Consider the following 12,295-nt stretch of genomic DNA (forward strand, 5'->3'; position numbering starts at 1 on the left):
TGGGGGTTTTATTCACCTTTACCAAAATAAAAGTGATTTACAAATCTTTAACCAAATTGGGCCTACTTTCTTGACTTTGTTTGTACTTTGGGAGTCTGAGTAGCATTATCCAAAATAAAATAAAGAAGGATATTCCTTGAACAAAAACATTGAGTATGTCTAATACATATCCTCGCGGCCTCGCCCGTCTATGTGTCAAGTCACGATGTTTACATCACGACTGGATACATACCCCCGAGTAGGGTGGGAATTATACCCGATTATCCGATACCCGCCTTGGTCACCCGAGTCCGACAAGGCTCGTGGAAGCCTGCACCCGATGATGGGTAGTACCCGCCTAGCCCAAGGGAATTTAGTAGCGGGCTCGGGCGAAAAGACCTACCCGACCTCCCGCCCATACCCGAGCCGTTGATACTACCCGAGAAGTGCCCGACAATTTAAAGAAGTTATTAAGGTCATGTGGCCCAACAATCATGGGCTGCAAAACCAAAACTCAATGTTTAAAATTGAAACTTAAGGCGGGGCCTGTAAGAGAGCTCTTACTAGTTGTAATGAATGCGAGGAATGAGTTCCTCCTATATGTAAACCTAACTCTTTACTAATTTTGTATGAACTCAAAGATGTGGGACTAAACAGTTAAAGGTAAACTTTCTCACAAGTTCTTATAAATAGTCCCACACTGCCCCTTTATACTTGATGAAGGTGGGGAATGCTTTTATAAAATGTTGAAGGTAGCAGCTCATTATTATGAACTCATCTTTGAGTGTTGATTCAAAGCACGTGCACTTCGCACATGTAACTCAAAACTTCTAGCCACCCAACAAAAAGGAGTTACCCGATGCCCGATTGCCCATAGCCCGATTTGCCCGCTATGTAAATGGGCATGGACGGGCTTTGATTATGAGGATATTAAAATTTGCCCGCCCGATTTGCCCGAGTGCCCGAGTGGTCAAAGAACCTAAGTACCCGATTTGCCCGAGTGGTCAAAGAACCTAAGTACCCGACCCGCCCGAGCCCGAAACCAAGTTACCCATGGGTATCCATACCCGCCCGATTCCCACCCCTACCCCCGAGCCGAGCATAGCGTCAAGGTTGTTTTTGAAACAAAGGAAAAACATTTCAATAGATGGTCAATGAGACAGGGGCAGACGTTAAACTGGTCACAAACGAGGGCCCATATAAGAAATATCCCAACAAATTCCAAACTTGCTCCTCTTCTCTAAATTTATAGGAGTATTTTTAAATCAAAGCAATCAAAATCAATTTAATCAAAAGAACTTAATCAGACTCGCCCAAATCCTTGCTGTTGATTGGAAACCCTAACTTTGATTTCAGATCAGGTCGTTGCTCACAATTTCTGAGCCCATTGTGTTTGTGCTCACGAATATCAACCAGAGAAGATGAGGAGAGTTTTCGGTGCGAAGAAAGATAAGGAACCTCCTCCATCGATTCAAGACGCCACTGATCGAGTAAGTTTTTCCTTTGACGCTCAACTCACTGTTTTTCGTCTTTAGGTTTTTATGATTGATTATTTAGTTATAGTTTGTTTAGTTGCTACAGATCTCTTGATTTCTGTTGTTGATATATTGAAGAAAGAAAGAAAATTTCTCGGCATTAATGAATTATGTACTGATTTGAGGGACTAATAAGTGATCTTGTAGCTAGTAAAAGAGAGTAGTTCCGTCTCGAGAGTTAATTGTGTTTGATAATGGGAAGAAGAAGAAGATACAAGAATTCCCAATCAGCTCCTGAGTGAAATGACATACACATTTTTGGGCTTTGTTTTAGGATCATTGACAATTGTGTTAAGAACATTAAATACATCGCTTAGTTAAGTTGGAAAGTTTAAATAAATGACCGCAGTAACCAAGACAGGGGTACATGTATATATCATACTATTATTGGATTTTGAGACTGATAATATGAACCCTTTTGCAGATTGGTAAAAGGGGTGACACTGTTGATGAAAAGATCAAGAAGCTAGATGCTGAGCTTAGTAGATACAAGGAACAGATAAAGAAAACCCGACCAGGTCCTGCTCAAGAAGCTGTAAAAGCAAGGGCTATGAGGGTTCTTAAGCAAAAGCGTATGTATGTGTCCTTTGATTCCTCATATCGCTGTATTTCTTTGTTCATATCTTCCTTATAGTTATTCTCGAACATGTGATTATTTTTGGGTGCTTGTTTATTTTACTCGTTTACTCAACTTGTGTTAGCAAGAGTAAAATGTCGTCGTTGATATTGGCTTTTCTCACTTCTCAGTTCATACTATAAATATCTGGCAATTCTTAGGATTCTGCCCATGGCTCAACTGTACCACTTTGGGTGGAGGGGCGTGAGTTTTCTTAGGACAAACTCTAGTGAACAGCAAAATGCTCTTAAATCACCTCATAGTTAGAACCTTAAGTTCTCATTTCAGATTTGTGTTAGTGTATCTCGATTTCATCAAGAATGAGTTCCCCTTATCTAGTTCCTAACCATTGAGGTTTCTTCTGGGCACATGCTTTCATCCCATTTGATCATACTTTGCCACCAGAGTCATTCTGAAGATATTGTGTTTGAAAGGGAAAAAACACTCAACTTAACATGCTTGTCGCTAGAGTCCAAACCGTGTATTTTCCAAACTAACCAGTTGATTGCTTCTGCCTTTGAAAATATTAATTTCCATGGGCATGAACCCGTACGATACTTTTTCCAACAATGCACTGCCTAGCTTGTGAGACAAGCCTTCATAGTTTCGTTTTCCCAAAAGGGCGGTGAGAATCTTTTTGAGCTGAACCATTTTTAGGCAAACAATTTACAGAGAAATCATATGAACTTGAGAATCTTCTTTCCTCTCCTTAAGAAACTTAGACACCTATTTATAGGAAACCTCACGCAGGAGTCCACTTCCCCATCTTTTACCAGCATTGACAGGAATTGCCTTTCTCCTCTTCAGGTATGAAGGGCAGCGAGATATGCTTTTCAATCAGACTTTTAACCTTGACCAGGTCGCATTTGCTGCTGAGGGGATTAAAGATGCTCAACAAACTGTATGTATTAAAATTTTCTCTTTTTTTTCTTCTTTTCTATATTTTATTTTTACAGAAGGTTTATATCTTTGAATGTTTCGTCATTGGATTTTCTTACCTCAATACGCTCGAGGGAAAACCAGGATGAACTCAGTTACTCGTACCACTTGTTACATTTTCTTGACTTCTAAAAATACACTGTAGAGAAGGTTGATGTCTTAATGATCTAACAGGGATTTAGAAACTTGTTAGTTATTAGTTTTATATTATTATGTTTTCAGATGACAGCTTTGAAATCTGCCAACAAGGATTTGAAAGGAATGATGAAGACTGTGAAAATTCAAGATATAGATGTATGTATTCAGTTACCATTCTCTTGTTCTTAATTTTCAAGGAATTACACTTGTTAAAGCCCGCAGCCTTGCGAGTACTTTTCACATTTACTCGGAACTGATTTTTCATGCGATGTAACATTGTGATATATAGAACATGCAAGATGAAATGATGGACTTGATGGACGTGAGCAATGAAATCCAAGAGTCTCTGGGTAGAAGTTATAACGTACCAGATGACATTGACGAGGAAGATCTCATGGGCGGTAAGCTAATACATAAATTTCTTTGGATATCTGCACTCTTCGGTTATTCAAAAATGGGGCTGAAGAGTCTGTCTCACTTTAGCATTCTTACAATTCACCTGATATCCCTATTGTTGTTTTTCGTAGAGCTTGACGCCTTAGAAGCTGACATGGGAGAGGAAACTGAGTCCAGCGGTGTACCTTCTTACCTTCAACCTGATAATGAACCAGATTTAGAATCAGAACTGCACTTGCCTGCGGCACCATCAGGCCATGCTCCAGTACCAGCCCACAGAAACTATCCACAGGTACATTTCTTCGTAGCTATTACATATGCATCATTGACGTACAACTTTCTAAAGATTTCCGAGACCAGGAACGTGTGTGCGTGTGCGTTGATTGATACAACTAGAAAAAGATGGTAGTTTTTTTTGGATGGGCAGGTCTTAAAAATGTAAAAGATGGAAGTAATAAAAAAATCAAATCTAGTTCGTTTCTCAATTACTCTATTTGGTTATGCAGGCTGAGGATGAATTAGGATTACCATCCGTTCCTCGAGCATCACTTCGTGGTTAAGGAAAAAATCATGTACTTGTTAGTGGGTAAGATAATTCATGGTGATTGATTAGTGTGTGGAGCCATACTCGTACGGAGTTCTTGTTCGTTTTCAAGTATGATCTGATTGACTATATTGACTACATCGTTCGAATATTGGATGTTAATTATGCATATAATAACTTTTGCAGAAGTAGGTAACAATACGAAACTATCTGATATCTACCCTTATTTGTAAACTTTCCTCTTCCCATTCTCTTTCGTCGGCTCATTTTATTTAATCTGCATGAATTATGTATTAGAATTCAAGCACTATGATCTGTAGAACAACTTACCCATGGAACCATGTTATTTATGTCTACTTATACATGTTCTCCAAGTAGACCATAAAGCGATCGGTCCACTCATTTTGACCCACTGGTCTGTCTAATACATGGCAAAAGATTGCTCAATCACCGATGACGTTTAACCTAATTTATATTCTAGTTCTTTGAGGTTTGCTTGGTGGATTTTAATCGTTATGGATTTATTATTATTCCCAACTTTACCAAGGCACTTTTTTTTTGGAGTCTGAATTTCAATTTAATTTGTGCGTAATTTACTGTATAATTTGAGCTTTTTGTATGACTTTTTTTTTTCGTGGAGTAAAATCAAATTTTAAAACAAGTCTTATTTTCAAGTTTGGATTTGTTCAAGAACTGAAAATACATGCATTGGGTACAAAATTGATTAATTCCATTAGGAAGATAAAAACATTTAAAACAACAAAAATTACAAACAAAATTGATTCAGATGTTAGACTTTACAAAACAACCAGATCAGCTGAGCTACCTTGGCAGTGTTGGAAAAGTGAGACTTGTTGTTTGGACTCCCTTTCGTATAATCGATTTGTTGTTTGGACTCTATTTTTTCAGTGTCGCACTTTGAACTTCCTTTTGACGGAACCACCCGGGAATATTCCGTCTCTAAAGTTATACATTAAATAATTCCCACTTTACCCTTGTATAATGAATAATGTACTTTAGACCCCTTAGTTTATTTAACTCATTTTCTTCTTCTATCTTTAATAGTTTATTTAACTCATTTTCTTCTTCTATCTTTAACTCATCTTCTTACTCACAAACCTTAATCACTTAATTACCCGAATATTTTTCTTCGATGGGAAAAGATATTGTTATTACAACTAATAACCCATCAACGAAAAGGGTTTGTTTTCCTCTGAAATTCCATTGTAATCTCTTCACACAAAACACTTTCTTATTATCAATACAAATCACTATCATATTAGTTATGAATACAAATCACTTTCTTATTATCTCTCTTAGCATATGGATTCCGCTTTTTCATCAAAGGAAGAAACTTGTAAAAGTGCAGGGTTGGATTTTCAACTAATGGGCACTCCATTAAAGGATCAAAATCAAAACTTTCAAACCTCTCAACTTGTTAGATACCCAACTGATTCTAATGGGTACTTTGAAAATCAAGAAAATGTTAAGAAACAACGGAAAGATCGGGATGGGGGTGCCATTTTGGCAAGCTCTATTTAAGAGGTCATTGGAGACCAATTGAAGATACAGAACTGAAAGTACTTGTTGGTCAATATGGTCCTCGAAACTGGAATCTCATCTCAGAAAAGTTTGAAGAAACATCAGGTACCAAAATCATAAAACCATATCAAGATCGAAAAAGAAAAAATCTTTGTTTTCATCTTTGCGAAAGTTGCCGATTAAGATGGCTTAATCAATTAAACCCAAAGATAATAGGGGAGCTTTTAGTGAAGAAGAAGAAGAAGAAGAATAAGAGAAACTCTTGGTTGCTCACAGATCATTTAATTTCATCTTTTACTTCTAATTCCTTTCTGATTTTCTTTGGGTTTGAAGATCACATCTATATCATATGAAAATCAATGGCAGAGAAGAAGAATCAATGAATCAATTAAGTAATCATAGAGAAGAAGAATGATTTTTAATGAGGGTTTATTTAACTCATGGGATTAACTATTTAGGTTAGGTTAGGTCGAGTAGAGGGTAAAATAGTAGTTTCTTTTGTCACATGTTTTGGAATGGTTATATTCAACATTTTTTTGAAAAATGAAGTCCAAACTGCAACATTAGAAAAAAAGAATCCAAACAGCAAGTCAATTATACGAAAGAGGTCCAAATAACAAATCTCCCGTCGGAAAATGCTTATATCAAAACCACTATATGCAATTAGGGATTTGTCTTCTTTAAATAATATTAGGGATTGGTCACAAACCTTTCAACCTATAAAGCCATGGATTCCCCACAGTTCTTGACCCACCAAATTATTAAGAAAAAAACAACAGAATTCGTTGGCGAAAAGTACATCACTAAATACAAAGAGAAAAATACTATAAAATTGTGCAAACAAAATAGTCACTTATAAGGACAAGAAAACAAAAGTAATCGAATTTTTAATTTTTGTCGTATTTTGCAGCATGACTACGTGTCGCAACTCTATTAATTGCTTCGAACCCACAAACCGATGGGGATCCATAAATTGTACTAGATCAGACAAACATTACCTGTCTCTGCATTATTTAGGTTTGAAATCTAGATTTGACAAGAATCTGGTAAAAGAGTTTCTGACCACACCTTAAGCTAGCCAGCTAGGAACGGATGAACCATCTGGCTGGCTAGTTCTTGGTCCAAAAAACAAGATCTTAAATTAGGTTAAACTGGCAACTAAACAAACTTGCAACGACCCTGAGGCCTAAAGATCGGACGGAGCAGTAAAGCTACTAACTAAGCAAATAAACCAGCAAGTTCATAACTAATTCTTTATATTCACAACAACACTAAACAACTCTTACAGAAGTAAAAGGGAAAAGAAAATTAGAAGAGTAGAACATGAAAGCATAAACCGAGATTTCTTAAGCATATTGAAATCTCACTTCCTAATAACGGGTTCGTAGAAATACATAAGAACTTATTATCTACAACGGAAAGCACTAGAGAGAGAAATAATGAACGAGAGAAGTCGGAAAGTAGCAAAGTACCATGGATTGAAATGAGGCATTAAGCTTCGTCATTTACCGACCATCAGCAGAAGTGAAGGATTCGGGAAATCCGATTGGTCTTGATGGAATACTTCCCTTACTATCATTTACACCAGAAAAGCTGCATTCTTTACCTTCTGATTCTTGCCAGCCCTTCACCATTTGATTGAGAGGTAGATCATAATCAATTCCAGCATATTCTTCTGTATCATCCGTAGATGGTTTCCATTTCTCAACCAGTGGAGATAGCACGTTTACTGCATGACCCATATCAGGACGTTGATAGGGTTCTCTTGCCGTGCAGTGGCCTGCCAATTCGGCTATAATGGAGATGCTTTGAAACGTCTCAGCGTTCACTTCTAGAGCTCGGTCGACAGAATCTCTTAGACTTTCCTTGGTTGATTTAATCCGCCAAAACCATGAAGCCAAGTACTGGCTCTCCTCTGGCCTGTTCTCATCCAGGGCCATCAATCCAGTCAGCAACTCCATTAACACAACTCCAAAACTGAAGACATCCACTTTCGTCGTGATTTTCCCGGTTACTGGATTTTTAATTGTAACGAAGATTAGAAATATTGGCAGAATTGGACATATCATACAAATGCGATAAACATATAATATATATATAAGATAAGACTACACATGTTTCGAACTGCATAAGTTTTGCATCCAATTTCATGAAATATGGAAAGAACTAGTATTATATACTACGATACTAAAGCCATATCTAATTTCCTTCTATTCCTCCCTACAAATTCCTAAAGTTGAGATCACAAAATGTTCGTATTCTTTCAAAATCAAAAGAACTAACAAATCTCACAAATGACAAAAAAATTTAGATAATGTTCGGAAAACAAGAATTCTTACCAGCATACTCCGGTGCCAAGTATCCAAAAGTTCCGGCTAGCTGGGTGACCATGGATTTTGTTCCATCAGGGGCAAGTTTTACTAACCCAAAATCGGAAACCTTAGCTCGAAAATCATCTCCAAGAAGAATATTTGAAGATTTTAGATCTCTGTGTATAAAACTTTCGCCAGCCAAATTATGTAGATACTCCAGCCCTCTTGCTACATCCAGGGCAATATTAAATCTCCTCTTCCACGAAAGAGGTTCCATTTTCAGACTATCCCATTGAAAGAGATGCTTACTCAACGCCCCTTGAGGCATATACTCGTAAACCAGAAGCCTTTCGTTTCCTTCAATTGAATATCCTAGTAGAGATACAAGATGACGGTGTCGGACCTTTGAGAGAACAGCTATTTCAGATTGAAATTCATTAAGAGCTTTGTTATTGATTATCGAGCTTTCCATTCTCTTTACTGCAATTTTCGTCCCGTCATCAAGTTCCCCCTTATAAACTGTACCAAAACCACCTTTACCAAGCTCATTTTCTGGAGCAAAGTTATTCGTCACATTTCGGAGAACCTGAACTGAGATAACTAAGTTCCCGGACTCGATGATATGGGATTCACTCGTCCCAGTACTGTTTATACTCTGATAACTACTGCCTGGTACAGTAGATAATCTTCCATTGCTGCTATCTGATACCACAATCTTAACCATGTTATCCCGATCAGATGAGTCTCTAGGATGAACCACGTAGGAATTTGGTGCCTCAACGATGCCTTTCCTTTTCTTACATAAATAAAACGATAAAGGAATGGCCAAAAGAACCAGAGCGGCGAAACTTACAATTGGAACTACAATGACAACAAATTTAGAACCTTTGGAACTTTTTGGTTTGGAACCAGCTTGAGAACCCCCAAGGGTGTCGTCTGAAGTGGACGGATTCCCAGTAGATGACGGGGTTTTTGCAAAGTCACCATTTAGTAGAGGATTTCCATTTGTAACTATTTTAACACTGCTACTGAATTTGGGAATTGGAGGTTCGATGTTATTATTGCTTAGATCAAATGTTCTCAGAGATTTCAAGCTGGTAAGACCCATTGGGATCTTTCCTGTGATATTGTTTCCTTGAAGTTGAATATCAGTGAGAGAATCTAGTTTAGCAATTGAAGGGCTTAGAGTACCATTAAGACCATAACTACGGAAATTAAGAACCGAAACTTTCTTAGTACTTGGGTTGCAAGCCAACCCGAGCCAACTCTGGCATGGATCATTCCCGCTCCATGAAGAAGTAAGTCTTACTGGGTAATTCAGACCACCAAGAACATCGATAAGAGCTGTAACTTCAGGAGCACATGGAATTCCAGGTACGGACTGGCATAGTGAATTAGAGTTATAAGAAAAATTAGTACCTGATTTGAATTTTGGAATAGGACCCATGAAATGGTTATTGCTCAAATCCAAACGTTGCAAACTTAATTGAGCCAAGCTATCAGGAATTGGACCAGAAAGTTGATTTTGGTTGAGATTGAGATCCTTCAGATAAGTCAGCTGTCCAATGTTAGCTGGAATTGGGCCTGTGAACTGGTTCCCATGTAGCCATAGCTCCGTTAACGATACCATAGAACCAACTACATCTATCGAACCCGATAATTGACTCCCACCCTGATTATTCAACCATAAAATCTGTAATGAAGATTGGTTGAAACTTGCAGGAATTCCACCAAATAGTTTGTTGTAAGAGAGTTTCAAAACGGTAAGAGATGACATAGCCCCTAAGAAATCAGGTATTGAACCAACCAAATTACACCCCATTAAAGAAAGATTAGCTAACTGGGCAGAATTCTGCAACACAGAAGGAATCGACCAGCCATTAGTCGAGTTCAATGGATTATTATCCAAAGATAAGACTAATAAGCTATCAAGTCCATCTACGAAATCCGAAGGGATTGTGTCAAATTGATTGTCACCCAAAAAAGCATACTTCAATTGAGATAAACCCTTAAAAGTTGGTAACTTTCCAGTGAATTTGTTTCTCTGAAGACCCAAATTGATGAGGTTATCAAGCTGATTGAAGTTCTGAGGAAGAGGCCCTTTTAAGCCCAAATTTTGAACCTGAATCTGTGAAACTCTAGTCCCAGTACAGTATACATGGTTCCAATTAGGAATTCCACATGGATCATTTCCCTTATCAGTCCAATTTAGAATCTCTGGGTTTTCTAATCCATTTTTGAAATCAATCAAAATTTTTAGGTCATTAGGATCTGTGACACTAAAAACAACTGAAACCAAACAGAGAAATACTGCAGAAGTTAGTTTCTTCTGATCTTCTCCCATTTTCTTACTTCATCAAATTGCCATTAATCTTTCTGCATTAACATTATAAATAGAAGATCAAAATCAAAGATATAAAAAGGTAATATAGAACTAACAAACAACAGAAACTCCATTAATGACCATTAATAGCTACTTTCTTTAACAACCCATTTCAAATAATTCATCAAACACTATAACAAAACAAAACCCAGAATCCAAAACAACAAATTATACAAATTTCATCATGTAGAATCTCCATTTTAGTAAAGTAAAGAAGAAACATGAACACTATAGAGTAAGTGATAAACAGTACATACCAAGTGGAGATGCTCTCTGAATGAAATGTTCAAGTCTGAGATGGTAGAAGAAGAGTTGTAGTTTTTGACATCAAGAGAGAGAAAGAAGAAAGAATATGTTCTAGTTGGTGAGAGAAATATTATCCTCCACTTACTAGAGTAAGAATGTAAACCCTAAAATCAATCAATAGGGATGTCCGCCATTCTCTTTCCCTTTTGTCACATTCCCTTTTCTCTCATCTTTTCTGTTTAATTCTTCCCCACTACCCATTATTCAATACTAAAATGTCTTTGAGAAATTAACTTTTTTGGTCCCACTTTGAACGGTTATGATCTTTTAATTTGGGAATTAGTGATTGTTCTTCTTGAAAGAAGCCGAATATTAGACGGAAAATTCTCTTTGAGGAGATAATCAAAGCCACATACTACTCTTGTTTCAGGGTCTAGATTAGAATAATTAATTAGATTTGTTTAGTGGAGTATTAACTTTGTAATTAACTAAGATTAATTTATGCCGGGCAGTCTCTAAGGGACATATTAATTTAATGTCGTTTGAATAACTAAGACAAGTGGGGTGATTAATTAATGGAGAGAATCCCGTGAATTAAGTTAATTATGTAGAATGGAGACAGACGCAAACCAATCTTGTAATAAGAACTTCAGAGTATTTTATCTGTCCAATTATAGAGTATTGATTCGGGTATATGACATGAAGCCTTATACTCTATTCTGTTAAGATAATTCAAAATTGTTTGTTTCAAAAAACTCACTTCGCTCAATATACAATTGTCTTCAAAATTAGTCTTTTAGAGCTTCCTCCCTTTTTTGAGATGGTCGGGAAAATATCATGTAATTATATCGTAAATATTTCACCACTTGTAATTTATGGTTGGTGAAACAAATTCATCAATAGGCAACTTAATCGAACGTGAGAAAAAAGATTATCGGGATTATCCCATAAAGGACGCGTTAATTCTAGGGGTTGAGAGTGGCTCATGGTCACCGTAGAATTCTGATCCATTTCAACGCTTCAATAAATGAGAACTTTTATATATTCAACATAGAATATTCGAGCTTCAATATCGTTTCTATGTCGATTGTGCATCAAAAGTAATTCAGTATTTCAAACGTCAAAATTTCACTAACCTAAAACAAATGACCTAAAGATAAAATGTAATTATTGCTATATTTCTTCAATAAAATTTCGATTCAATGGTTTCCAGCATTTTATTACATGATTAAAGTATTTATGTTCTATTTTAGCCCCATTTATAATTCCAACAACAATTTAGGTGAATGGCTATCATGACCATCATAGCCTAACAGGTAATCCAGAAAACAGTTGGGGCCACCTGCTTTGTTCATGTACCTCGGTGGCGGATTGTTAATGGCTTGATGTAAAAAAACTGATATAACGGCAATTGTATGTTTGGATAGAGAAATCACAATAGGACCACCAAATGTATAAGTGGTTTCACCAAGAAAATAAAATGTTTAGGTGCCATCTCATGAGTAATTACGTGTCACTATACGATTTGACGTTCCAAAATCTGGCTGAGTTAAGTTTGAAACTTGGCCATATCCTTTGTCTCCTAATAACTATAATGTTAATCTTACTTAACTTTCGATCAAGAGGACATTTTATTTCGGACATTAATTTTTATTTTTGTCGCTC

General features: G+C 36.8%; 2 protein-coding genes across 3 annotated transcripts; one reads left to right on the forward strand and one right to left on the reverse strand.

The window, feature by feature from the left end:
* The first annotated feature begins 749 nt into the window (after positions 1-749).
* Positions 750-4,381, forward strand: LOC147558597 (vacuolar protein sorting-associated protein 60.1-like). 2 transcript variants are annotated; one of them, XM_086660300.1, is made up of 7 exons: positions 750-1,469; positions 1,939-2,090; positions 2,938-3,031; positions 3,292-3,363; positions 3,497-3,608; positions 3,735-3,895; positions 4,110-4,381. In XM_086660300.1, the coding sequence occupies exons 1-7, from the start codon at positions 1,401-1,403 to the stop codon at positions 4,161-4,163; spliced, it is 714 nt and encodes a 237-aa protein (XP_086516426.1). In that variant the 5' UTR covers positions 750-1,400; the 3' UTR covers positions 4,164-4,381. The 2 variants fall into 2 exon arrangements, with proteins under 2 accessions (XP_086516426.1, XP_086516425.1); XM_086660299.1 differs by having other exon boundaries at positions 3,497-3,895.
* A 2,547-nt stretch (positions 4,382-6,928) lies between these two features.
* LOC147558598 (receptor-like kinase TMK2) lies at positions 6,929-10,872 on the reverse strand. Its single transcript, XM_086660317.1, has 3 exons — positions 10,642-10,872; positions 8,029-10,377; positions 6,929-7,703 (listed from the first exon to the last, which is right to left on the reverse strand). The coding sequence occupies exons 2-3, from the start codon at positions 10,343-10,345 to the stop codon at positions 7,195-7,197; spliced, it is 2,826 nt and encodes a 941-aa protein (XP_086516443.1). The 5' UTR covers positions 10,346-10,377; positions 10,642-10,872; the 3' UTR covers positions 6,929-7,194.
* Positions 10,873-12,295: the final 1,423 nt, after the last annotated feature.

This window comes from Eschscholzia californica, unplaced genomic scaffold (assembly GCF_041429995.1).
Source record: "Eschscholzia californica isolate CP2 unplaced genomic scaffold, dmEscCali1.0.p SCAF_2, whole genome shotgun sequence".
Classification (NCBI taxonomy): domain Eukaryota; kingdom Viridiplantae; phylum Streptophyta; class Magnoliopsida; order Ranunculales; family Papaveraceae; genus Eschscholzia; species Eschscholzia californica.